We start from the raw sequence: 27,520 nt of genomic DNA, 5'->3' as shown, positions 1-27,520 counted from the left end.
GAGCAGGGCCAGATTAGGAACATCATGGGCCTGGTGCTGAGGATTTTGGTGGGGCCTTTTATAAACAATAAATAAATAAAAATGCAAACTATTTTTTGTGATAACAAATTAAATTAAAGAGAGAGGGGGAGGATGAGAGAGAGAGAGAGAGAGAGAGAGAGAGAGAGAGAGAAAGGGGGTGAAAGAGGGGTAAGGGAGGGAGGATGTGAGAGAAAGGGGGGGGGTGAGAGAGAGAGGATGCACATGAGCATGTGTGGGAATGACATCAACGCAGCCTGGCCAAGGCAAGTGACCGAAGGCACAGAACCCAGAAGGAAGACCGGGTGAAGATGGAAGTGCCCGGGGCCCCGCCGGTTGATCACAGCACAGCACTGGAGGGCTCAGTCTGACAATTTAAGTGTACCCTAATGTGCTAATATGCTGTGCATACTTGTACATTATGGCATAACCTACCCCAGGGCCTCTAAAAAGTAGTAATGTTAGAAAAGTTTACTACCGCTTTAATATCACGAGCCTCTAATGGGGCCCCCTACTGACCCTGTGGCCCTTGGGCAGTGCCTAAGTGCATAGTTGTCAACATTTCAAAAATATTTTCAGGGACGCTTTTCTTTACAAGTGCTATATTTATAGTAGCTGACATCCCCCGTGTTCCTCTATACATCACAATAGTAATTACAAAACTATGAAACTATGAAAATGAAATAAGTACTAATAATGGGGCAGAAGAAATATGAGGACTGTGAGATTTCCTTTAGTTGAACTGACAAAAGTGCCCATTCTAGAGCTGGTAACATTGAGGATATTCAGTATAATTTTAAAGAACAGTTTTTGTGGGTAAGAGGCATAGGGGAGGAGTATGGATGGTATACAAGTGGGAAGTATGTGCAGGTGAGGGAGAGGAATGTGGAGGGTCTAACAGTGGGCACTATGTACACGAGAGGAGTGCAGAGGGTATGGCAGAAGGCACTTTGTACAGGAGAGGAGTGTGAAGGGTATGACAGTGGGCAGTATGCACAGCAGAGGAGTGTAGAGGGTATGACATTGGGCACTATGTATAAGAGAAGAGTGTGGAGGGTATGACAGTGAACAATATGTACAGGAGTGTGGAGGGCATGACAGTGGGCACTATGTACAGGAGAGAAGTGTGGAGAGTAGGACAGTAAGCAGTAATTACAGGAGAAGAGTGTGGAGGGAGGGTATGACGTGGGCACTATGTATAGGAGAGGAGTATGGAGGGTATGACAGTGAGTAGTATGTACAGGAGAAGAGTGCGGAGGTTATGACAGTGGGTAGTATGTACAGGAGAGGAGTGCGGAGGGTATGACAGTGGGTGCTATGCATAGGAGAGAAGTGTTGGAGGTATGACAGTGGGCACTATGTATAGGAGAGGAGTATGGAGGGTATGACAGTGAGTAGTATGTATAGGAGAGGAGTATGGAGGGTATGACAGTGGGCAATATGTACAGGAGAGAAGTGTATGACAGTGGGCACTATTTACAAGAGAGGAGGAGTGTGTAGGATATGACAGCGGGCGTTATGTATAGGAGAGGAGTGTGTAGGATATGACAGTGAGCAGTATGTACAGGAGAGAAGTGTGGAGAGTATGACAGCGGGCACTATGTACAGGAGAGACGTGTAGAGAGTATGACAGTGGGCACTATGTACAGGAGAGACGTGTAGAGAGTATGACAGTGGGCACTATGTATAGGAGAGAAGTGTGGAGAGTATGACAGTGGGCACTATGTATAGGAGAGAAGTGTGGAGAGTATGACAGTGGGCACTATGTATAGGAGAGAAGTGTGGAGGGTATGACAGTGGGCACTATGTATAGGAGAGGAGGATGAAGTAATCTGGGAAGGAAAAATGTAAAGGTTTGTGGAAGGATGTTTAGGGACTGCGTAGTGGTTAAGTGGGCCAGACATGGATTGAAATTACACCAATTAAGCAGAGACCAGCCACAGTCAATCTATGTATGGGCTAGCTGGTTTTACACAAGTCATCCTATTAACCAACTTGAGTACAACCAGCCTGTCAGGTTTTCCCCAAAACAATCAGTGCTGCCAGCTATAGTTAGCAACACTAATCATTGTATTGACTAGCAGAACACAATAACACTGTGGGAGTGATCGCCCCATTCACAGGTCAGCAGGTGAGAGGGTGGGTGGGGACAGGCTGGGGAGAGATACTAGTCAGTCCCTGGGTAGGCTCTGGTTAGTATCAGAGTCAGATACACACAGGTTCCATATGCCACGATTGTTAGAGCGAGAACAATAATTCTAGCACTAGACCTCCTCTGTAACTCTAAACATGTAACCTGTAAAAAATGTAAAGCAAAATCGTGCTAACTTTAGTGTTTTTTTTTATGAATGAAACAGTTTCTTTCCAAAAAAAAGTTTGAAAAATTGCTGCGCAAATATCGTATAACATAAAAAGTTGCAAAGACCACCATTTTATTCCATAGGGTCTCTGCTAAAACAATATATAATGTTTGAGGGTTCTGAGTAATTTTCTAGCATAAAAAAATGATGATTTTTACATGTAGGAGAGAAGTCTCAGAATGGGCCTGGGTGGCAAGGGGTTAATTATCATAAGTTATCTACAAATAATTATTATAAGCTCTGTGAGATCATCCTCTCCGTCTGCTGCAGAGTGTTCCAGCTTGTATTTATACTGCCGCTCTGTATGCAGCTTCTGACAGGCTGTGCAAGGAGCTCCGTATCTCCGGAACCATAGATGATAGCAGCCCCATATTTGAACCAGTGCTGGAGTGGGTCTTTAGCTACCTACCCCCCAAAGGTGGGGTCTCTGTGACTCCTGATCGCCGAGCTACAATTCTTAAAGTCGATCTTTTTTATTATTATTTTTTTTTATTTTTATTTTTTTGGGCAAATGGGCCTATCTTGAGAAAGGGGCCTGGAGCTGCAGCTCCAATAGCCCCTATGTTAATCCGGCCCTGGGTGTGAGTGCTTATGAATTGAATCTAATTCTCTAAATTTTTGTGTTTAATGTTGTGTTATACAGGTATTTCTTAGAGCTGTGATCAATAAAGTAATATATAGAAAGAGAAACAAATAAAAACACATGGGATATGGGTATAGGAGGGGGAAAAGGGGGGAGGGGTGAGGGGGGGGCTTCCCAGACTACCCTCTTACTCGACTGGGATTGATGATAGTGCTTATGATAGTTGGAGACGTAATATTTCTTTGTGATGTGGATTTGTAGGTCCCATTTCCTTATAAGTAATATGTATTAGGGACCCGGTTTGAGGCTGTCAGACAGATTAGTACTTGGATTTTTAGTTATAGAAAAGTGAGTTTGTTATCCATAATTCATAGAGTATGCGTCTGTGGATTTGAAGCGTTGCCAACTGTACCATGTTGCTGTGAATTTGGGTAGTGTTTCATGAGAGATGCTAATAAGTTCTTACATTTTTTCAATGTTATTTCGTCTTCGGTATGACACCTCTTTTGTTGGGGCAGAATGTCAATGGCATGGGATACATTGTCTAGCTGCGTTTATCATAAACATGTTGAGTGATTTGAGGTATTGCCTTTTGGGGATCTTGGTGTGGTGAAGCAGGTAGGTTACAGGGGAAAAGTAATTTTTATTAGATGTGATTGAGATGATGGTGTCGTGAACTGTCCTCCAAAAAGTCTGGATGACAGGGCACGACCACCAAATGCGAAGCATGGTACCTTCTTCCTTATCACATCGCCAACACCTATTTGTGGCAGAGCACGAGAATTTATGGAGCAGTGAAGGGGTTCTGTACCATTTTGAGAGGTTCTTATATCCACATTCTTGGGTGGCTGCATTGAGTGAGCCTTTGTGGATGTATGTACAGATTGTTTCCCATTCAGAGTCAGTAATTTTGATATCAAGATCCTGCTTCCATGAAGAGAAGACCTTGCTGGAGAATGCTGAACTGTCTTTAAAGAGAGATACATAGAGGGCAGATATGAGATGTCTTTGGGGAGTTTTTTTGGAACATTGTTCCTCTAGGGTGGTTACATCTCTAGTCCAATGTTGTGTAGTATTCCTTCTGGTCAGGAAATGTCTTAGTTGTGTGTATGTCCATCTTGGAATGTGATTGGGAGATCAATAATTTAGCATTTAGATCTTCCAGTGTTAGGAAAATTCCTCCTCCATTGAAAAATTGGTTTGCTCGTATGTCTTGGGGTCAAAAAGGAAATTGTAATTTCTTCCGGGGGGGGGGGGGGGGACTCAGGGTTTCCACGTAGTGGAGTAAGAGGGCTCAGCCATGGATTGGGATTTGTTGCTTTGGTTGCGTTTTGAAATATTTTCAGTGTAGGGTCTATTAAAGGTTGTTGTTTGTTTTGGGTATGAATGTGATGAGGGTGTATCCATGGTAGTGATCTCAAGGTTTGAGAGGTAGTGGAATGCGCTAAATTGACACAATCTTTTACATCTTGATGGATGTGCCACTCAACTATCCTGGTTAAATGTATCACCCAGTAATATCGGCGTAGGTCAGGGAGGGCTATTACTCCCTTATCTTTTGGGAGGGTAAGATGGTCAAATTAAATTCTTGGCGGTTTGTTTCTCCAAATAAAGGAGGGACAGGCTTGTCTAAAGGAGTTATAGAAAGATGTGGCTATTTGTATTGGGATGGTTTGTAATAGGTAAAGAAACAGTGAGAGAATTGTCATCTTGAGTACTGAGGCCCTGCCAAACCAGGACACATTAAGTGTGTCCCATCTTTTTAAACCTTCCTTGGTTTCTTTTAAGGCTGGAGCAAAATTATCTTGGAAGAGATTTGAGAGTGATTTCGGTATTTTGATTCTTAGATATGTAATTTCATTTTTGGCCCAGTTGAACGGGAAGTTGGTTTGACATTGTGAGACTGTTTCTGGTGTTAGTGTTATGTTCAAAGCATTAGATTTGAAATAGTTTATTTTAAGATTGGAGATTGTTTGGAAAACCTTTAAGTCTTTTAGAAGATTTGGTATCGAAATGTGTGGGTCAGTTAAAAAGAGTAGGAGATCATCGGCAAAGGCTGCGAGTTTATAGGTGTGATTTTTTTTTTTATTGTAACGCCATTGATGTCTAAGTTAAGTCGTATTTGGTTGAGTAGGGGTTGAAGCGTAAGTACAAAGAGTATTGGAGAGAGGGGGCAGCCCTGTCTGGTGCAATTGTGGAGTTGAAAGGCATTTGATAGGTGGCCATTGACTTGGACCCTAGCAGTAAGTGAGGTGTATAAAGCTATTATATATGACTTCAATAAGTTTGGTATACCAATAGCTGAGAGGACAGAGTCAATATAATCCCAGGACACTCTGTCAAATGCCTTTTCTTATCATACATCATGGGACACAGAGCCATAGTAGTTACAATGGGGGTTATATGCCACCATCAGTTGATGGACACTGGCATGCCCTAAGATAAATAGTGTACTCCCTATATAACCCCTCCCACTACTGGGAGTATCTCAGTTTTTTTCCAGTGTCTAAAGTGTTGGTCACGAGTAAAGATGTGCTGTGCTGAGCTGCATTGGAGCAATCCTTGCTGGGGCTAGCCATACAGCCAGATCCATTCAAAGTGTCTTTTAGGCCGAAATGAATGGTACCCGGGCCTCGAGTCCAAAGAAACGAGGTCTTGCCTGTAAACATCTGTAAACACTTCTCTTTTAGAGAGCTGGACCCCAGGATCCAGTACTTTTGCTAGTAAGGCCATAAAGTTTTCTTGGTGGTGGTGCTATTACAAGTCCAGGATTGTGGGTTTCCTCAAGGATCCCCAGCTTGTGAAGGTTTAATGGAACCCACCGTGAAGGGTGAAGATGGGGTCTGTTGGTTTTACCACAGAAAACCCTGCAGCAGGAAAGGTAAATGGAGTTTTTCTAAGAAATTTTCGAATTTCCTTATGAATGTCTCCTTTAAGTTAGTAAATGTTGTCATGCTTATGTGTCACCACTGGGGGCTGTATAGAGCACATGCCTTCTCACGCTTCCTCAGAGAGCTCACGATGTCTTTGGAGCAGCAGCTTACATTTCCTCCAGCCAGCAGCAGACCTCCGGTAAGTCTGGTGGTGGCTGGTCAGAGTGAGCATCGAGGCCATGAAATGTTTGCAACTGTTTTCAACACTGCAACCCCTGGTAGCCATTGTAGGTTTTTAAAATAAGTTTAGTGACTTTAATCACATCCCAGAGTGGTTAATTGCATCCCAGTGTGGTCAAGATGTGACAGGTTCTCTTCCATTTTCCTAAGACCCTAAGACTGAGGAACTAGGGGCAGGATAAGACGATTCCCTCAGGGGACCGTGGTGAGGCTGATGACTCCTCTTCTGAGGTGTCAATTGCGGCAGAATCAGCTTTCAAATTCTGTAAGATTGATTGTACAATTTCTTGCTGAATGATCCGCCCCACATTTATGTACCCTTAACTAAGTGTTCGGGTTCACTAAAGCCTCTTCAAACTGTGCATGCTTTTTCCTGTCCATTCTTTGTTGGGAATTTTTTTTTTTTATATATGGAGGATAACCCAGATAAGCATTATTTTCCATTCTAAAAAGTTTTCACACTTTATCCTATGGTAGAGAAAATTCACTAAGTGGGGTATACCAGCAACTAATGCTACTATATACTTTGTGAATAGGTTTGACGTGTCTGGGAGACATTACCCAAATACTTAGGGATCCAATGGATAAAAGGTTGGAATTCCTATTAAAAAACAAAACGAAAAACTTTTTTCTCTGGCAGGTTGAGTGTCTCAGCCTGCGCTGACAGTAATTGGTTAATTGTTGAGAAACCATTTTAACAGGTGTTTAAGGTTATCCTGCTCAGCAGGTCCAGGAGGCAGCTTTATGTTTGCAATAGTTGCTATGACAGATTGCGCCTTCGCTAAGTGGCATGCAAGAAGCTCCTGGCTAGTCTTCCCTTTTGCGGTGAGACCGATATATATGGGGATATTTTGGATATATCCAAAGAATTTCTAGCAAAAGAAAGATACCCCTTTTGCCTTTTAAGTGAAGGAGTAAATGTGTTTATTTCAAAGCTCCTTCTTCTGTGCCAGGGGCATCAGCCTCCAGGCAGCAGGACGGCCTCCGCCATCAGGTTCAAAGGGTAATCCTCAGGGTTAACCCCAGGGACAAAAGAGGTCTTGAGGGAGGAAGCCTGCAAGATACTGTAGCCTCCTTATGAAGAGGTGCCCTGCTTGCTCAATAGGCAGAATTCTTCTACAGTTCTCAGGGATCTGGCAGAAGGAATGTCAAGATGAATGGGGGACTTCCTCAATAGCTCCAGCGTACAAACTGGAGTTAAACGTTCCTAAGCATCCAGGGAAAATAAATCTTTCTCTCTAGCAGTTCTAGTTAGACCAGTCGGTAGCCCGCTTAGACCAAAAGTAGGGTCACCACATTCGACTACCTGGAATATCTAGGTCGGATTCTCAACCTAGGAGGAATCTTTTTTAAAACATGAAGAAAATACTTGGGTCTGATCATAGGTACACCCAGAAAAGGGTATTTGTACCCCAGGCTAAGATCAGCGCCATAAAGGACTGATCTGGGTAGTCAAAGCAAGATGTTTTTCTCCTATTCAACTTTATGTGAGGTTGTTGGGAAAGTTGGTGGCTTCATTTGTGGCCGTTCTTTATGCTCAGTCTCATTCTGAACTACTACAAAGCAGTATCCTATCGGCTTGAAACAGAATTCAAGCTCTATATTCCCAATGTACCTGACTCCAAAGCCTACAGCCACATCACCCTGATAGTGCTCAATCTAGCCTGATCTTGGAGGCTAAGCAGGGTTGGCCCTGGTTAGTACCCAGATTAAAGACCACCTGGAAATACCAGGTGCTGTAGGCTGAGTGCGCCAGAGCCTTAGTTTATGGTTACATCCAAAAATCTGCGAAGGGGAAAATCCTTCTTTCAGTTACTTGGGAAATAGTATCAACATATGCCAACCTTTTTTGTTTAGGTTGGGGGATAGTCCTGAAAAAGGCAGCTGTTCAGGAGAAGTGGCCTAGATCAGAAATGGCCTTGCCCATTAAAATTTTAAAAATTCAGGCAGAACACTTGGTTCTGAGGGCCTGAACGTTTAGTTTAAGGTATTGTCCTGCTAGGAGTCAATCCATTTATGCCACAGCAATGGCCTATATTAATCACCAAGGAGGCACAAGAAGTTATGCGGCCCAGAGAAAGGTAAATCTTATCCTATCTTGGGAAGAAAACAATGTACTTTGCCTGTGTTGAGCGTAGTCTTTAATGCAAGTTGAGAGGTTTTCTATGTTCACTGGGTCTATAAGTAAGGAGGGATTAAGTCTCCATGTTTTTGTCTTGGTACTTGTTTCTGGAAAGACTAGGAGAATAGTTATCGGTGGTGGTCTGAGATTGTCATGGGCTCTATTGTGGGGTTTTTTAGTAGAGGGATGTCGGGTTGAGAAATAAAGAAGTAGTCCATTCGTGAGTATTTTTGATGAAGGGGTGAGAAATATGTGTAGTGTTTACCTTGTGGGTTCAGCGTTCTCCAGGTATCGTGCATTGGAGATCCCAGTTCTCGCTCTGTCATGAGTGATTGCGGGTGCCCTGCGGTCATCACGCCCGGCAGGCACTCGCATCGGCTCCAGGGACAGGCTGTGGGCGCACGCCTCCTACAGAGTCTTGAAGGGCGGACGTACAGCTATGACGGCTCGCTCAGAGGAGCCATCCTGCTGCAGTATAAACCAAAGGAAACGCTTTCAATTCTATCATACAGTAGAGAAAAATAAATGCCTTCCTGACCACTAAAGAATGGTGAAATTAATTTCCTGGATGAAAGTATTTCCATAATATGAATTTCATAATTAGAAATGTAATAATCTTAGTTTTAAGGAAATAAGGCAGATATATATTTTTTTTCGGATTATCACTGTTTCTATTATTACACTATCGTGTGTGGTAAAGCACAACACAACTTAATCACTCCTATTGTAGCTGATATCTACTAATTCTTTGAACAGTATTTTTATAACTTTTATCCTAAACAGCTGAGGACTGCATTTTGTCAGAAACTATTTTTAATATTGTCAGGTCAATATTTGTATTAGACTAGAAGTGCTGATTACTGTGGATACTGAGGGCTGAAATCATTTTTTTGATGTTTTTGGTGAGCTGTGTTCTTGGAATATACATACATATTTTTAGATTGATAGTCTTTTTCCAAAGTGAGCAATCACAGTTTTTCTAACCTTTCATTTTAAAAGAAATGTATGGCTAAAACTCTTTTGGCCATACTTCTCCTATGTGTCACAGGAGTGCACTTAGTTCTGCACTCCTATGACCCAATTTTAGGCGAAAGCAAGCCAAAGTCCGTTGTCAACTGACATCACAGAGCCAGTCCAGGCTCTGCAGAGATCCCGACAATGTTGATAAAAAATGCAACGTCTGACCTACAGCTGGCTCAGCCTCTCTGTGTGCCGCTGAGAGCCTGAGTCAGCCGGTCCCACCCCCTCCACAGTCAAGCACTCAGGTGAGCTCTAGAGGGGCAGAGCAGATAGCCGGTGACCAACAGTCATTACTCCGTGCTTGGAGCGCATCTATGAACTGAGTGATCAGCAGTCTTTGATCGCTCAGTTCTCAGTGTGGAGCCAACAGGGAACAGTTTCAGAATCAAATGGACGGTCTAGCCACTTAAAGTGATTGTAAAGGTTTTTTCTTGTTTTTGTTTTTTTAACCACTTTCAGACCGGACCAATTTGCTGGTCAAAGACCAGACCACTTTTTGTGATTCGGCACTGCGTCGCTTTAACTGACAATTGCGCGGTCGTGCGACGTGGCTCCCAAACAAAATTGACGTCCTTTTTTTCCCACAAATAGAGCTTTCTTTTGGTGGTATTTGATCACCCCTGCGGTTTTTATTTTTTGCGCTATAAACAAAAATAGAGCGACAATTTAGAAAAAAACGCATTATTTTTTACTTTTTGTTATAATAAATATCCCCCAAAAATATATAAAAAAATATTTTTTTCCCTCAGTTTAGGCCGATACATATTCTTCTACATATTTTTGGTAAAAAAAAATCGCAATAAGCGATTATTGATTTGTTTGCGCAAAAGTTATAGCGTTTACAAAGTAGGGATAGTTTTATAGCATTTTTATTAATAATTTTTTATTATTTTTTTTTTACTAGTAATGGCGGCGATCAGCGATTTTTATTGTGACTGCGGCATTGTAGGGGACCCATTGGACATTTTTGACACATTTTTGGGACCATTGTCATTTATACAGTAATCACTGCTATATAAATGCAGTGATTCCTGTGTAAATGACACTGGCAGTGAAGGGGTTAACCAGTGGGTGGCAGTGTAGGGGTTAAGTGTTCCTAGGGATGTGTTACTAACTGTGGGGGGGTTGGGCTTTCATTTAGTGAACACTGATCTCTGCTCCAATCACATGGAGCAGAGATCAGCGTCACTAGTTGCTAGGCAGAATGGAGAAATGTTGTTTACAACGGCACTTCTCCATTCGGCCGCTCCGTGAGACGATCGCGGGGATGCCCGCGGCGATCGAGTCCGGGGGTCCCGCGACCGAACTCATGGGGGTCCCGACCAGCGCGGGAGCACGCCACCGGCGGCGCGCTCCCGATGGCAGGGCGGCAAATTGCCATTCTGTCGACGTACATCGTCGTGCGCTGGTCGGCAAGTGGTTAAATAACAAACATGTCATACTTACCTGCTCTGTGCAAGTAGTTTTGCACAGAATGGCCCTGATCCTCCTTTTCTGGGGTCCCCCGGGGGCACTCCTGGCTCCTCCTCTTCATCGAATATATATATATATATATATATATATATATATATATATATATATATATGTGTGTGTGTGTGTGTGTGTGTGTGTGTGTGTGTGTATGAGGTCCTCTAAGGGTAAACCATCCTTATATGTACTTATATGGTCCATTAACCAGGTTTTGTAGGCATTCTTATACATTATACAATCAAGGAGAAATTCATTTTGATATTTCCAAGCTATTTTGCCCAACTATTTCAATTTTTTTTTGTATCAGGGTTAGTCTTTTACCATGGTTAAGAATATAACGTTACACTGCTAGACATTACATTTTATTGCCTATGCTGACATTTTATCATGTTCCTGTTCTGTTGAGTTTTAATTAACTAACATAATTTTGTTTAATCAGCAATGACCTTAAAGTGATTGTAAAGACTCACTGCCCAGGGGGTTTAGTCATGTAAAAAAAGGCTCCAGTGTGATACCATTTTAAAATTTATTCAAGATGATCACCCCCTTAAAAACACACTTACACAACATAAATTGTAACATGCATTTTGTTGACGTTGTGATGACGAAAGTGAGTGTGTCTCGCTACCAGGAAGGAACAGCCAAATACTATCAATGCAGTGGATGGCAGATGGCATTCCATACTGATTGGTGATAACACACAATTTGTTTTTTCAGCAAAATGTCTGTTACAATTTGTGTTGTGTAAATGTGTTTTTAAGGGGGTGGTTGTCTTGAATAAATTTAAAAACGGTATCACGCTATGTGGAGCTTTTTTTTACATGACTAAACCACCCTGGATGATGAGAGTTTGAGATAACTGGACCAAACGGGAGACACCTGGTGTACTCAAGGCTTTTGAATTACATCCCTTTGGTGAGTGTAAACCCCTAGGAGAGTGTGTTTCACGTGGTGGATGGTTAACGCCTATCAATGAGCAAGTAGAATCCTTCACCTATCAATTGAACTGTCTCATCACCTATAAATATACTATTGATTTCTCATATACCTTTACTTGCGAATGCTGGTCATATTTAATTTATTTGATTTGAGTGCTGCTTTGAGTATTGGAATTTTGTCTATATGGACTAAGGACTTTTTTTTTAATGTCAGGTCACCTGAGACCAGGTGACAGATGCACTCCATAGGAGTTGGAAGTGCACTGCTAAGATAGTGAACCCTAGGACTGACTGCTGCGGATAGTACCCAGGGAGGTTCAGGAAGCAGGTCTACTGGATCACAGATCCCAGTGGGAGCTAGAGCATAGATTCCCCAGGCCGTGGAGTCTAAGAGCCAGCAGGTGTTCACCAGAGCCTCTAGTGGTGAGGATGGACTGCGCTTTAGTCTGGCTCCAGGCCGCGGCCCCTAGGGTCTCACAGCTCACGCGCACGGTAGACTACAGGAGAAGGAAGCAGCAGGCTGGAACAACAAGGATAGTAAAGAGATAAGGCAGAGGTCATGGCATCTAGCAGAAAGGAACAACAGAGTACACTCCAAAGGTTCAGGGTCACAGGCAAACAGGGATAGTCGGGGACTCGCCAAAAGGTCAGGGTCACGAGCAGACAGGAATAGTCAAGAACGCGCCAAGGTCGGTAACAGAGACAAACAAAGAGTACACGGCAAGCAGGAAACAGGAAGCCAAACACACAATGAATACACAATGGTTGGTCGGCATCGCTGGCTTGCAGTGCACAGATTAATATAGGGTTCCCTGATAGGGCCTGGGGTGGAGCCATGTTTAAAGGAGAGGTTATAAAACAGCCAGGTGAGAGTGGCTGGCCTCTTAGTCAGAACACATGAGGAGAGATAAGCTGACAGAGAAAGATTACTGCATAACCATGACAGTACCCCCCTCTTATGAGGCCTCCCCATCCCCCACCAGGGCCCAGGCTTAAAGGGAAACTCCAGATGAAACCTCCTCAACAGACAAGGCGCAAAGACCTCAGATGCAGTGATCCAAGATCTCTCCTCAGGACCAAACCCTTTCCAATGTACGAGGTACTGAAGAATGGCTTTACGGAGCCGGGAAGTCAAAATTTGACTAAGCTTGTATTTTAGATTATCCTCAGAGACCGGAACTGAGGTAGGGAGAGGACGAGAGGCCTTATTGAGGACTAAAGGCTTTTTAGGAATGGGTAAGGGCATGAGAAGACCACCAGGAGTCTGAGCAGGGTCCCCCAGACCCTTCAAGATGAGCAGGACATCCAGCACAGAACCATCAGACTGGGCAGAGGTCAATGGATACCGGAGGACAGGTTGGTTAGAAGTTGAGGTGTCACAAGAGTCAAGCTGGATAACTGAAACAAACAGAATGCAGAGAGCCCTGAGAAAAAGATTGAAAACCCCACCTGGCCGAACGAGGCAGTCTATCTAAAAGATGGATTGAGCCTCTTAAACTGGTTCGAACGGACATAGTAGCAGTAGGGTGCGGCCTGAACAAGAAGCAGGAAGCTCACTGGGCATGGGCTGGACTGGCATAACTGGTGCAGAGGCTGACTGAATAGTCTCACCAGGTGTAGCGACTATCTCAATCGCATCACAGGGCGTAGTGACTGTGGAACTTGCAGACAAGTTTGCCTGGCTGTACGTCCAAGGGAGTTTAGGGACAGGCAAAGGTAAATGGTTATGCAAACTGGAGTGAATGATCGGCTCAGGTTCATAGGTGGGCTCCTCATCCATAGTGTCACATGATCTAGAGCAGTGATGGCAAACCTTGGCACCCCAGATGTTTTGGAACTACATTTCCCATGATGCTCAACTACACTGCAGAGTGCATGAGCAGTGTAGTGGAGCATCATGGGAAATGTAGTTCCAAAACATCTGGGGTGCCAAGGTTCCCCATCACTGATCTAGAGAGTGCATCAGTCCGACTATTGCAGGACACATCCCAGAAATCACTATATACAGCGGGAAGAGCAGAAGATACTGGGATGGTAGCAACAGGAAGTTTCTCTTTTGGGGTAACCTTGAGTAGGCAGGAAGAGGAACAGGAGGATTCCCAAACCAGGATCTGTCCAGCAGTCCAGTCAATGTGTAGAGCATGGAGCCGTAACCAAGGAAGACCTAATATGATAGGAGATGAAGCATTAGGTAAGACAAGGAAGAACATCCACTACTGGTGGAGTGTCCCTACCGACATCTTAACAGGGAGGGTCTGGAAGTGGATAGGGCCCCCTGGGAGAACAGTGACATCAATCGCCAAGACCACCAATGGCGTTTTAAGGGGCAAAGGGGTAAGTCTCATGGAAGATGCGTTTCCCAATCCTTGAAACTGCCAGCGGCTCCGGAATCCGGATGTGCCGAGACCGAACGAGAGGAAGCGCCGACATGAAGGAATACAGAAAGGAGAAGACGAGAATGTGAAGGTGATATCTCATTGTTAATGCTCCACCTTCCAGATGTATTAGCCCCAAGCGTTTTTCTGGACAAAGAGAACAAGTGTCACGAAAATGACCTTTGACCCCATAGTAGAGTCACAGGCCCAGAGTTCTGCGCCTAGCGCATTCTTCGGGAGATAACTTGGTCCGGCCCAGCTGCATAGGTTCCTCAGCAGGCAGGGGGTGCTCCTCGGATCAAAGAGAAGGGACAGGGAGCTCAGGCTGCCTAAAGAACGGGAAGTGCTGGCATCTTTTTTCCAGGGCCCTCTCCTGAAAGCGAATATCGATCTGGTTACACAAGGTGATGACACCGTCCAGATCAGCAAGGAGGGATCTTCCTGCTAATTCATTCTTCACTCTATCAGAGAGCCATGTAAAAAGGTTGCAACTAGGGCCTCGTTATTCCAGCTCAATTGATCTGTGAGGATACGGAAGTGAAGAGCATACTGTCCCACAGAAGAGGACTCTTGACGGAGACGTAAAAGAGCGCTGGCCGCTGAGGAGACATGACCCGATTCCTCGAAGATATTCTGGAAAAGTTTAAATAAATCAGACAGGCTAGAAATCACTGGATCATTCAGTTCCCACAGAGTAGCACCCCAGGTTAATGCCTCATTAGACAGGAAGGATATAATATAGGCTACCTTCGTCCGATTGGACAGGAAGTTTTGGGGCTGGAGTTCAAAATTAATTGTGCACTGGCTATGGAACCCCCTGCAGGCCTTGGAGTCCCCAGAAAAGTGGCCTGGAGCTGGCAGTTGTAATGAATGTGTGGCTGCGACTGGTGCGATAGGTGCAGCAGCAGATAGCAGTTGAGGTTGTTGAACTAGGGATCCTAATGTCTGTAAAAATTAGAAATAATGATTTAGGCCTGGTTCACACCTTTTGCAGATTTGCAGACTTGCACTATAGAATGTGTTCCATAGTCCATAAATGGACTGTTGTGCAAATCTGTAAAATGCAAAAAGCACTAAAAAGGCATAGGTGTGAATCAGGCCTTAGAAATAACTAAGGCTCGGTTCACATATGAGCCACATGCGGCTGACAGCAGGGGTCCAGTGCATGCTTTTGGTCTGAATTTGGACCTAAACAGACCAAAAGACGCACAGCATTTTTGTGCAAAACGCACTGGACTCGCTGCGGAGATATGTGAATCGGCTCCATAGAGAGCCGGTCAAAATCTCCTGCTATTGTGAATGGATGTGGAGATCCTGCATCCAATTCGAAATGGTGGGAACACAGCCTAAAGCCTCGTCACACGATTTGATTTTCGGACAACTGAACATCTGATTTTTGTGGCATCCTAGTCTCATGTTGAAAGTGAAGAGGTTACTAACAATACGAGAGTTTTCGTTTGACAGAATACAACGTCAGAAGTGATGTAACGTGTTGAATAGTTTTTTATGTATTCTTTCGTTTCTGAGCATGCGTAGTCTTGCTCTTTTACGTTTTTTTTCGTACAAAAAACCATACTAATGAAACAAAATCAGACGTTGAGTTCACATCCGACAAAAATGTTATAGTCTGCACATCCAGCTTAAGTCTGACAAAAAAGTGAAATCGGATGCCGAAAGCACCATACTAATGGTAAGATTTGCAGACAACATCGTCACACAATTCACGTCCGAAAATCAAAGTGTGTGTACGGGCCTTTAGACCCCATACACACTATTCGATTTTCTGCAGATTTTTCTCTTAAGATTTACCAAAAACATGTAGTGCAAGGGCCTGCCTGATTGGTAGCAAATTGAAACTCTTATGCCGCATACACACGATCAGAATTTTGGTCGGAAAAAGCTCTGATGGTTTTTCCGACGGGATTTTGCTCAAGCTGCATACACACGGTTACACCAAATTCCGACCGTCAAGAACACAGTGACGTACAATACGTGCGACGAGACTAGAAAAAGGAAGTTGAATAGCCAGTAGACAATAGCTTCCATCTCGTAGTTGAATCTGAGCATACAAGAGTTTTTGCATGTCGGAATTTAATACACACAAACGCATTTTCAGATAGAAACTTTTTCCGACTGAAAAATTGAGAACATGCTTTTCAATCTTTTGCTGGCCAAAATTAGGCCAGCAAAAGTCCAATGGAGCATACACACGATCGCATTTTCTGTCCAAAAGCTCTCATCAGTCTTTTGCTGGCAGAATTTCCAATCATGTGTACGCCGCATTAAGCTACTTTCACAATGGGGGGGGGGGGGTGTCGGCTGGTGGCGTGGTTTGGCAGCGTTGCCCTATTGATTTCAATAGGCAGAGGCGCTTTAGGAGCGGTGTATACACCGCTCCTACACCGCTCCTACAGCGCTGCAAAAGATGCTCCTTGCAGGACTTTTTTTACCGTCCTACAAGCACAACGCTCCAGTGTGAAAGCCCTTGGACTTTCACATTGGAGTGACACGAGAGGGTCTTTACAGGCACTATGCATGGGCTATTTTTAGCGCTGTAGCGCCTGTAAAGAGCCTTATTGTGAGAGTAGCCTTAAGGTTTGACCTCATATTATATGGTTTTGATAAATATGAATACAAAAATCTGCAGAAAATCCAATTGTGTATGGGGCTTTAAGGTCTCTAAGCCACCTGGTCCAGGTGTTTATTTACCTTACTCCTTTCAAACCGGTCATTCATATTACTTTTTTGTCAACCTGATTTCCTATATGCAACATTTGTTATATCACTGTATTCTTTATAACTGTGAAATTAAGAAAGCCTCCAGAGGTACATAACTCTTAAATGCACTTATTGTTTACAGCTTTTTGCCACTAAAAGTAATCTATGCAGTTTTTTGTTTATAATGTTTAAACTTTGGTAATTGTTTTGCTTTGTTGAAATGTATATCTCAAGTTGTAAACCATAGACATTAGCACAAAATAAAATGTAAAAGAGATATCTTTACTGAATTAATTATATAAAAATGTATACAGAGAGTTGAAAAAAACGAAACCTCTGAATCTATCCATACACAAGCAATCAATACCTATTAACTCTAGCATATAGCAGTAATATAAGTAAATAATATAATATACACAATTCATTGTTTTTTTGTTTTTTTAAATCATAGAATCTTTTATTGAAAGTATAACAATTTCCAGTGTATATATACTTAAAAAATTAACATATAAACAGATATAAGGTATACAAATAAACATACCACATTAAACAGCTGACCTATAGTAGTGCTTAGCTAGCCATATCTCTACTCCTCCCATCATTACTTCCTACACATGACACACTTACAGCAAGTTAGAAGGTAGAGCTTAGAAAGATTCTTGACATTACTAGTTCCCTGGGACACAATCCAGGGGTATCCAGCCAGGGGGCCCACAGCCTCCTAAACTTGCCCGGGCTCCCACCTAAGCTGATATATGTAACGCTCCATAATTAGGATGGTGCACATGTGCGTTATCAATTAGGCAACTGTAGGTGGTGAGGACAACTTCCACCTCAGAAGAATGATTTTCCTGGCTTGAAAGAGAGCCCTGGAAAAGGCAATTCTAACCCTCTCCTCCGAAATTACCCCCTCTAGAACAGCTAGTACACAGCAAATTGGATCCAGGTGTACGGCCGTCTGAAACACCCAGTTGAGTGTTGAGAGGATCCAGCTTCAATAATGATGGAGCTTCGGGCAATGCCAGAGGAGATGGATAAGTTCTCCAGGAACACATCTACATTTATCACATAATGGATCCACTAGCCTGCCCATTCTATGGAGTTTTACTGGTGTGAAGTGTACCCTGAGTATAATGTAGTGCTGAGATACCTTTTGAGATACATTTAAGGAACAGGTGGGGATGGCTTGCAGAGTCTCTTCCCACTGGTCGCCCCATTATTGGCCTAAAATCTTTTTCCCACAGGGATGATAACGTGGTGGGGAACTCTTTTAGATATTCCGACAGTAGCATATGGTAACGTTGGGAAAGGACTCCCTTGGTCTCAGAGCTAGAGCTTATAAAATGATCAATATACTTATAAAATAAATAATTGGTACAGTTGCATGAATATAAAAGCATGTGATACCCCGTTATCTCCCTGTAGCAGAGCGCTTTAATCATCTCTGTGAGAGGGAGACCTTCTGGATATATTCTTTGGACACTTTGACGCCAGGGAGTATGAATGAAGAAATAGAGGTCCGCACAATCCTGTAATCAGTCCTTATCTTAGCCTAACAACCTCCTATACTTAATTACTCACTGTCTCTTACTACAATAGAGTACACATGCTTTTATATTTGTTCAACTGTACCAGTTATTCATTTTATATGTATACTGGTCATTTTATAAGTATTCAGGTCATTTACCAATATATTCATCTACTTATTTAACACAGGACCCATATGGTCTGAAGCCATCCGTATACTACTTTAATACGACCAATATGAGAACCACCATCACAATAGTAAGTACCTAGTAGCTATATTTGAATCAAAGGGTTAATATAAAATTTCTTATAAAATGTCCCTATTAGTTCTTGTTTCATTGTATACATGTATTTGTACACATAATATATATCTATACATTTTTATATTTTTGTATGTATTGCTGTCACTTGCTGGCTACTGGTGAAGTGAACAGTCGCTAAAAAAATTCACAGTTTAGTTCCCAAATTACATTAGCTGATGTTGTTTTACCTGAGCATTGTACTGATCACTTGTAGGAGTGCCTCTTTAGTGGCTCGTGGGTCTGGGCATTCACTTCACCTTCCCACCACACATAAGCCATAACAAAGATGGCACCTAGTGTGGCCTGAGGAAAGAGCATGCATGCTCCGAACGCAAAGCCGACTCCCTTGCTTGGTATCTGGAAGTTAGTCTTCAGTGAGTACCGGAAAACCACCTGTGCAAGCTACCAGATGGACCCCGGGGGTACGGAAACTTCCTCCGGATGACATTGCGGGATTACCTTGATCACGATGCGCTTACCCTTACTCCTTTTGTGAGTAGACCATTTTTATCCTTACCATCAATAGATAGTCCATAATACTGCACTTAGAGGTGCTGTGTTGTCTTTCCTTTGTCTGCATTAAGGTAAAGAGCCTTCAGTATGCAGCCCGCTACCTACCAATCTCAATCCAGATATGTGCATGAGAACAGTGGCTCTCACCTCTCCCTCCCTCCTCATTAGCTCAGACACAGCAGCCATTGGCTCCTACTGCTGTCAATCACAGCAAGTGAGGAGGGAGTGGGGGGCAAGTTTTAGCCATACTCTGTGTGTTAGGCTGGTGGGGTCCCGTGAAGAGGAGGATTGGGGCTGCCCTGTGCAAAACCAGGTACTGTAAGTATGACATCGTGCAACAATTGTAAAACAAGCCATCTGTACTAGGTGATCAATTACTAATTTAAGTTAAAACAATATATTACAAGTGCAAGCTGCGTAAGCAGTAGGCCCCTGTGTAGAAGTTCAAAGACCTTCTGACCTAGAGTCTGACTGTCTTTGATGCATGAGTTATTGACATGGACATTTGTAGATACTGAAGTTCCAGATCAGAGACTTAAGTTATTGAATGCAGAGGATCAGTATGAACAACCTGCATTTTCAGAAGAAGTCAACCTCTATGTTTTATGAAACGGGTCCTTTAACCCAGGAGTGCTCAACTTATGGCCCTCAGAGCCTTCTGATGTGGCCCCAAATCAGGGAAGTGCATGCCGGGGGTCAGCAACCTCATGATCTAGGCTTGCCAACCCGCAATCCCAGAGCATCAGAGTGCTTTGAGCCGGTGCCGGCAATGGAGGACCCAGGTGGCCGTGGAGGGAGCAGGAGCATAAGCCAATGCTGCCTCTGTAGCGCTGGCTCCTGTCCCAGAGTTATACCAAGTGCATTTCACCTGGGACCTTTTTAGCAGCCTTGAAAGCAATGCCAGCAGAAGCTGGAAGAGGAATCTCAGTGTATTAAAAATCACATACACTGCACTTTTGCAATGGACATATTAGTACTCATAAAAGGGTTAACAACTATTAGGCTGCTTTCCAACTGATCCGTGGGTGCAGTATCCACTGCGGCTTTCCTGCGGGTTAGCTGCACTGAGCCATAGACTTCTATTATATCCTGTGGGTTTGGTGCACCTTCTGAAAGCACACCAAAACTCCTGAATGCAGGAGTCTTGGTATGCTTTCGGAAAGTGCACCACACTCGCAAAATATAATAGAAATCTATGGTAAAGAGCAGCTAACCCGCAGGAAAGCTGTATTTGCATTCTCCGTGCAGGTAAACCGCTGCGCATCATTGTGAAAGCAGCCTTATAGGGGGCTCAGGGTAAGGGCTTATTTACATTAGAAGTTTGGGAGGCAGTGAAACCCCATAGTTGAGCCGTGTTTTTACCACACACCCCCAACCACTGGTGTAGCATCAGGGGTCGCAATGGTGACCCCTCCCCATGCTCCAGGGGGCCTATGCAGTCTACCTGTCACATTCTGTTTTACACTTGGGCAGGAGGGCAGATTCTATACAACGCATGCATCGGCGACATCAGCGGCTCAAAACACAGAAAATAGCTCCTAAACAGCGCACGTTAAGGAGATATTTACATTACCTATAGGTAAGCTTTATTATAGGCTTACCTATAACTTCCCCAGAGAGGTTTACAACCTCTTTAACCTCTGCATACAGAAAGCAATCTTTACTGTAATAGCACAAATTGGTACTTATGAGAAATACATACAGTAGCAGAATATTAATCCATGGATTTTGTGATTGCCCTTTGAATGAGGATAAAGTTTTTATCCTTGTTACAAAAATTTGTGAGGCTGAATTTTTACTTTTTGTTTGCTTTGTGGTTGAAGTTAAAAGATACAGTTCATATTTTTCAACCTAACTATATAAGAAGTAGGTAAGTTTCTTACATAAAATGCAGATATTTGTAACTCTTTAGGAGGCAAATGCCGCAACTAAAAAAGCTGTGTGTATTACTCCACTACTAAATGTTTTCTGTATACTTCTGAACTCCTTAAACTGGGCATTAAAAATATCAAATTACTCCTCTATTTACACAGTGGCTTAGATTATATACTCCATGTTGTGTTTTTCTGTAACTTTCCCCCCTATACACATACACACACTATATTACCAAACATGCACCAGTGCACAAAAAGGTCCATAAAGACATGGATGAGCGTGTTTGGGTTGGAGGAACTTGACTGGCCTGCACAGAGTCCTGACCTCAACCTGATAGATCACCTTTGGGATTAATTAGAGCGGAGACTGCGAGCCAGGCCTTCTCGTTCGCATCAGTGCCTGACTTCACAAATGGGTAGGAAACAGAGTTGAAATACTTATAAGGGGCTATCTTACCTGCCAAATAATCAGTATTTGTCCATCCAGTTCTCAGATTTAAATAGCTCTGTCACATAGGACAGCACCATCTGCAAGGGTGGAAAACCTGACTTTTCAATGCTGCAGCTAAGTAACATGTACAGATCTTGTCCCACCTCTAGCCAGCATTAGCACAGTGAAAGGAAAAGCAGCAGATGATGAGTTAATTCCTTTATCACTATGCCTTCTAATCCTATCAACATGTCACTTTTAAGCACATGAACGCTGAGGCATAAATGACTGGTTTCCTATACTGCTTCTTCCTCTTCTCATTTCATCACCTTTAGGCTGGGTTCACACATATGCAAATCAGATGTGGGGTTTTCTGCATCCAATTCGCATAGCAGGAGATTGTGACCAGCTCTCTATGTAGCCGGTTAACACGTCTCCACAAAAGCTCATTTGCAAATTGCACAGGAGTCTTGTGCATCTTCTGGTCTGTTTCAGGTCCGAATTCAGCCCAAAATTCAGGCTGAAATCAGACCTGAAACAGTGAATGGGTGCGCACCGGAAACCTGCTGTGAGCCACTGTGTGTTCCAATGTGAACCCAGCCTTACTGTATAAGGACTGTAAGAGATTGATGCCAAGTCAAATTAGTTACATACATAGTTACATAGTAGGTGAGGTTGAAAAAAGACACAAGTCCATCCTATGTGTGTGATTATATGTCAGTATTACATTGTATATCCCTGTGTGTTGCAGTCGTTCAGGTGATTATCTAATCATTTTTTGAAACAATCAATGCCCCCCACTGAGACCATCGTTTGTAGAAGGGAATTGCCACTCTTACAGTAAAGAACCCTCTACGTAGTTTAAGGTTAAACCTCTGTCCTTCTAATTTTAATGAGTGGCCACGAGTCTTGTTAAATTCCTTTCTGTGAAAAAGTTGAATCCCTATTGCGGGGTCACCAGTACGGTATTTGTAAATTGAAATCAAATCTATTCTCAAGCGTCTCTTCTCCAAAGAGAATAAGTTCAGTGCTCGCAGCCTTTCCTCATAACTAAGGTCCTTTTCCATTCTAGATTCCCCCAGTGTATAGCTTGCATTCATATTTTGCCACCCAAATGCATTAATTTACATTTTTATACATTAAATAGTTAAATTCTGGTACTTACAAAAAAATAAAAATAATAATAATTTAAATGTAATAATGAATTTAGAGTTGCATTATTGTGTCTTTAAAACCTGTCTGGAGTTGATCTTAAAATTATTATGTGTTTCATATTCCAGTGTCTGACTGTTCATATTTTGCAATTACATATCATCGCTATTGCTTGTATTTTTGTTGTGTTAATTGCATACTGAGTCCTGTATTCTACCATTACACAGATAATTAAATATTGCTTAACGTGCTCATGTGCATAGACTATTGACATTCATGTACTTATATACATATTCTTAACAAGCAGTAAAATAATTTGAAAACAAGCAATTACTGATATTTTAGCTGCCTGTACTGCACGGTAATTCATCCTCAAAAAAATAAAACAAAGACTCAACCTATATGCACCTGTTTTACAGGGTTGGCAGGCTGGCAATCTTATGCTGCCATCGAAAATAAGGGAAGGGAAGATTCAATTTGAGTGCTTCTCTTGTGATCTTAATGAAAGATGTTAGCAAAAACATGTTTTGAAGTTTTTATTGCCTGTTCAGAATATGTAAATACTTTAATGCGCATAGTCTGTGCACAGGGGCATGTTTATCCAGGATTTTATAATATATTACACACATACATACATTATGAATTGTGATTGTTGTCTTCTTTTCTCATAGGTTCTGGAATTATTCAGAAAACAAGATGACAGAAGTACTGCTAATCTGAACTATTTATTTTCTACCTTTACTCGCTGTGAATGCACCAATCGGCAAAGTTGTAGGTGCAAAAATAATCTTAGTTATGCAGTTCTTCATTAGTTATAGCATTCAAAAGATCTACATGATGTAATTAGATTTTTGTTTTTCGTTTATTATTCATGTATATCTGAGCTTTATACTTGTGTTGAAAATAATGTCTTTGAAGATGAATGAATAAACGTAATATGTATTGTTGTATGCATGCTACTGGACTGCAAAACTGTACAAAACTTTCTTCAAAACAAGGACAATTGAAAACACAGTAAAATACGAAAGAGAGTGCCTGTACCTGCAAATGAGCAACACTTCTCTGTAAGTCTAAAAAAAAAATTTTTTTTAAATAAATATATATGAACTTAAACGCAAACCTGTATTGAAGTCAAAAACTTGGGGGAAAAACTTGATAATTAATTCTGAGAAATGTTTTATTTAAATCGACCAGGGATTGTCAAATATAAGGATGTGGGGGAGCTGGGCACTGTCATGGGGGGCATGCATCAAGGAAAACCTTTTTTTTTTTTTTTTAAAGCAGTGTTCCAGCTGGATTTTTTTTTTACCGCCCCCCCTTGATGTTTGTATCTAATTTAATACCAAACTGTATGGATAGTTAATTTGGTTTTCTATATGTTGTTTTTTTTTTTTTAACTAACCTTGCTGTCCCCTTACTTGCATTCTTCCATTTTCAGTGTGGGCATGTGAATGCCACTGGTATCTTCTTCCAGGATACAGCGCTGCAGGCTACCCAGCATGTACCTCCCGATCATGCACATAAACTAGAAAGCACAGCGCACTTGTTGCCTTGAATCACTTAATTTACTGTTTGGAAATAAAGCAAAGCCACCAGTGGAGGATGCCCATTGACTCCTGGGATTGATGAAACTCATATCCCAGAAACCAATGTGGCAGCCAGAAATGACCTAGGTACGCGAAAGAGGAGCAATTACCCTTTATAAGCAAGGTAATTAGAGTACAGAAAGTACAGAATGTGGTATTACAAAGCAATAGTGAACGGGCAGTTTCAAAATGGGGGTGGAACTCTGCTTTAACTACCATACAGCAGTAAGAGGGTACTCCATTTAAAGTCACTTTAGGGGGAATATGATAAAAACAACAATCCTTTAAATGACATGCTTGGGAGATGCCAGTGGTCTCCAAACTGTGGCCCAGGGGCCGAATGCCGTCCTTTGCTTGCCTTTATTCAGCCCTTCATTCATTATTTCTTCCACTGACACCAACAAAGGAATAGTGCAATCCTCCCACTGACACCAACAGTAGAGAACTATTCCTTCCACCGACACCAACAGTGGGGCACTATTCCTTCCATCGACACAAACAATGGGGCACTATTCCTTCCACTGATCCTAACTATTTCTACCCCTAATACCAAAGATGGGGCATTGTTTACTCCCATTGGGCATAGTTTGGCCCCTAAAATCTGAAGCACAGTAAACTGGTCATTTGTTTGGAAAGGTTGGAGTACCCTGCCCTAGACTGTTCACTGAGCCAGAATAATGACTGTCGCTGTGTGCATGGCTGCTATTGCACTAATCTGGGAAAAGAACCTAGGTCAAATGAGCAGGCCCTTTTGGGGGTGAGCATTACAGTAACATGCAGGCTGAGAAGGCAAGAATAACAGTTCCACCAGTGCGTTCCCACAAGGATTAATTATATTTTTTAACAAATTCCTTTTTAAAAGCAGGCCTGTCACTTGGATGATTTTGTTTAAGTTAGAAATGCCGTGTGCAAACGGCCGGACTTTTTGACAGCAAAGGTCTGATGGAACGAAGCCGTCTGACAATTTGACCGTGTGTGGGCTTCATCGGACCTTTGCTGTCAAAAAATCAGATGGACTTTAGATTTAGAACATGTTTCCAATCTTTCCAACGGACTCAAGTCCAGTCGAAAAATCTGTTCATTAGTCCGATGGATGAAAACCGACGATAGGGCAGCTATTGGCTACTGGCTATGAACTTCCTTATTCTAGTCCGGTCGTACGTCATCATGGTCGAATCCATCGGACTTTGGTGTGATTGTGTGTAGACAAGTCCGTTTCGGCGGAACTCCGTTGAAAAGTCCTTCGGAGTTCAGTCCGACGAAAAGTCCTGCCGTGTGTACATGGCATTAGTTCTGAAGTGCTCCATGAGGTCCCTGTACTCAGTATATAGTGCCTACGTCTGGCGCTAGAATGAGAGCTTCACTGCATATTCTCCAAATCAGTGGTAAACTTTTATATTTGAATATTGTGTAATCTGGGATCAGAAGCTCTCAAGTTGCTCAACTTTTCAGCATTTGCAAAGCACAGACCATCAGATTGGAAAGCCTATATGTTCATCAGGCATTGCAGAGTGCTGGGTTTATCTGAACGTCATATGCATTTATTGGCCTGGGCTAATCACCCAGGCCAATAGCTTTCTGCCAGGGGAGCAATAGCAACTTAGTTTGGTGCTTGGCCAAAATAAACTCAGCTTCTGGACGTTCTTTGCATCCAATGTCCATGTGGATGCTTTTTAACTGAGCCTGTACCCATAAAGTTAACCTGCTGGGATAAAAAAAAAAAAAAAAGAAAGCCACCATTGCCATCTAATTTTGAAAGCTGTAACCCTTACCTTTTGCTTCACTGCTTAGTGAACCTCTATCCCAGCACTGATTAGCAGCCAATAAAATGAGCACTGCATTTATGAAGTTTTGCAAAATTGAAAGGTCCGCAGAGGGTAGAGTGATTGTCTGGTAGCTTAACCACTTCCAGCCCAAGGACATCATATGACGTCTTTGACTTTCAGTGGGAATATCTGAAGGATGCCTGCAGCTACAGGCATCATTCAGATATCCTCGTTTTCAGCTGGCAATTCTGTGCACCATAAGAACAATCATAGCGGCAGTTCCACCACTGAGCATTCTTACACGCGACGGGAGGGGACATCCCTCCTCCTGCGCCATGCGGTGCTTCTCTAGGCTCTCCCATGCCTGGAGAAAGAATTGGCCGCTGCCTGATGACGACCATTGAGATTCATCGGAGGCCCGAGCGTAACATTACAAAGGTCACGTCCGAGCCATGGCTGTAAACAAACCACGATCACGGCTGGTAAGCATGAAATCGTTGATTTTTTTCCGATCTCATGCTTTCCAGCCTAGATGAGAGAGGGTCTTATTGACCCCTCCTCTCTCCATAAAGAGGACCTGTCATGAACCATTCCTATTACAACATCTGCAGTTAATGCATATCTTGTTTGTTTCATTTCAAATCCATTGTGGGGGTGTATAGCCAAAAAGATTAGAATTGTGTTGATGTCCCAATATTTATGGACCTGACTGTAATTCTGATATTGTCTGTTTCCATGGTGCAGCATGTAAGCTCCTGAAGTACTGTAGGTTAAATTCCCATGAGTGAACCCAAGATGTTTCCTCAAAGTAGCACCAAGGCTTTGGGGGTTGTGTGAAGGGTGGATTAATTTGTAAAGACTGCAATGAAATGGTCAGGACTTGGTGAAGTTGGTGGTGCAGACCATCATTGATTGGTCTTGAGTGAACCTGTGACCCTAGAACTGGGGCTGGAATACTGTCAATGAGAAGGGGCATGTTGATGAAAAATATGAGATTCATTAGTAAAGTGCCAAAAAAACAAAAATTCCTGTCTTGGTTTGCAAGGTACTTATTGATGGTGTGGGTTCTTTCCTAAGCCTCCACCACCCATTGAACATGGAACTCTCAGGAAAGTGGGTAGAAGTTTCTCTTTGTTCCATAGTATCCACTGCCCCAATTGAAGTCCATTTTGGATGAAACGCATAGGGATGCTTTGTACGCTTCCCATATTGCTTTTAAATTTGTGTGATCACTTTTTTATTGTTATTTATTATCATTTGCATTTTTGGCAAATGATAATAAATAAAAAAGCCATTTTGTACTCTCAGAATTACGCTATTGGGAGTTTGTTTTTCATATTTTTTACACGTTACTTGCCCTTTGGGCCTTGAGTGACTGGAGGAACATACACCTTGAGCTACTGGGGACCTGAGCTGTGGATTGCCGAACCATTCAGATGACTTCTGACAACAGGAGATCCTACACAACCAGTCCTTTTTAAAGCGGGAGTCCGCCGGGAGTTCCGCCGTTTTTTTTTTTTTAAAAGCCAGCAGCTACAAATACTGCAGCTGCTGACTTTTAAAATAAGGACACTTACCCGCCCAGCGCGCCCGCGATGTCGGCACCCGAAGCCGATCGTCTCTCGGGTGTTGCCGCTGCCATCTTGGGTATAG

At 42.7% G+C, this 27,520-nt stretch overlaps 1 protein-coding gene across 1 annotated transcript in view; it reads left to right on the top strand.

Annotated features, from left to right (window-relative positions):
* The window catches only part of LOC143974426 (FYN-binding protein 1-like), a 449,689-nt gene extending 426,061 nt beyond the window's left edge, over positions 1–23,628 (top strand). The window contains exon 16 of the mRNA XM_077475803.1: positions 23,187–23,628. Coding sequence (XP_077331929.1) covers positions 23,187–23,215 — 29 coding nt within the window. The 3' untranslated portion in view covers positions 23,216–23,628. The remainder of the gene's footprint in view (positions 1–23,186) is intronic.
* Positions 23,629–27,520: the final 3,892 nt, after the last annotated feature.

Source organism: Lithobates pipiens, unplaced genomic scaffold (assembly GCF_037356315.1).
Source record: "Lithobates pipiens isolate NorthernLeopardFrog02 unplaced genomic scaffold, aLitPip1_a1.2 Scaffold_13, whole genome shotgun sequence".
NCBI lineage: Eukaryota > Metazoa > Chordata > Amphibia > Anura > Ranidae > Lithobates > Lithobates pipiens.
The sequence above is the reverse complement of the archived record's forward strand: the minus strand, read 5'-3'. Positions and strand labels throughout refer to the sequence as shown.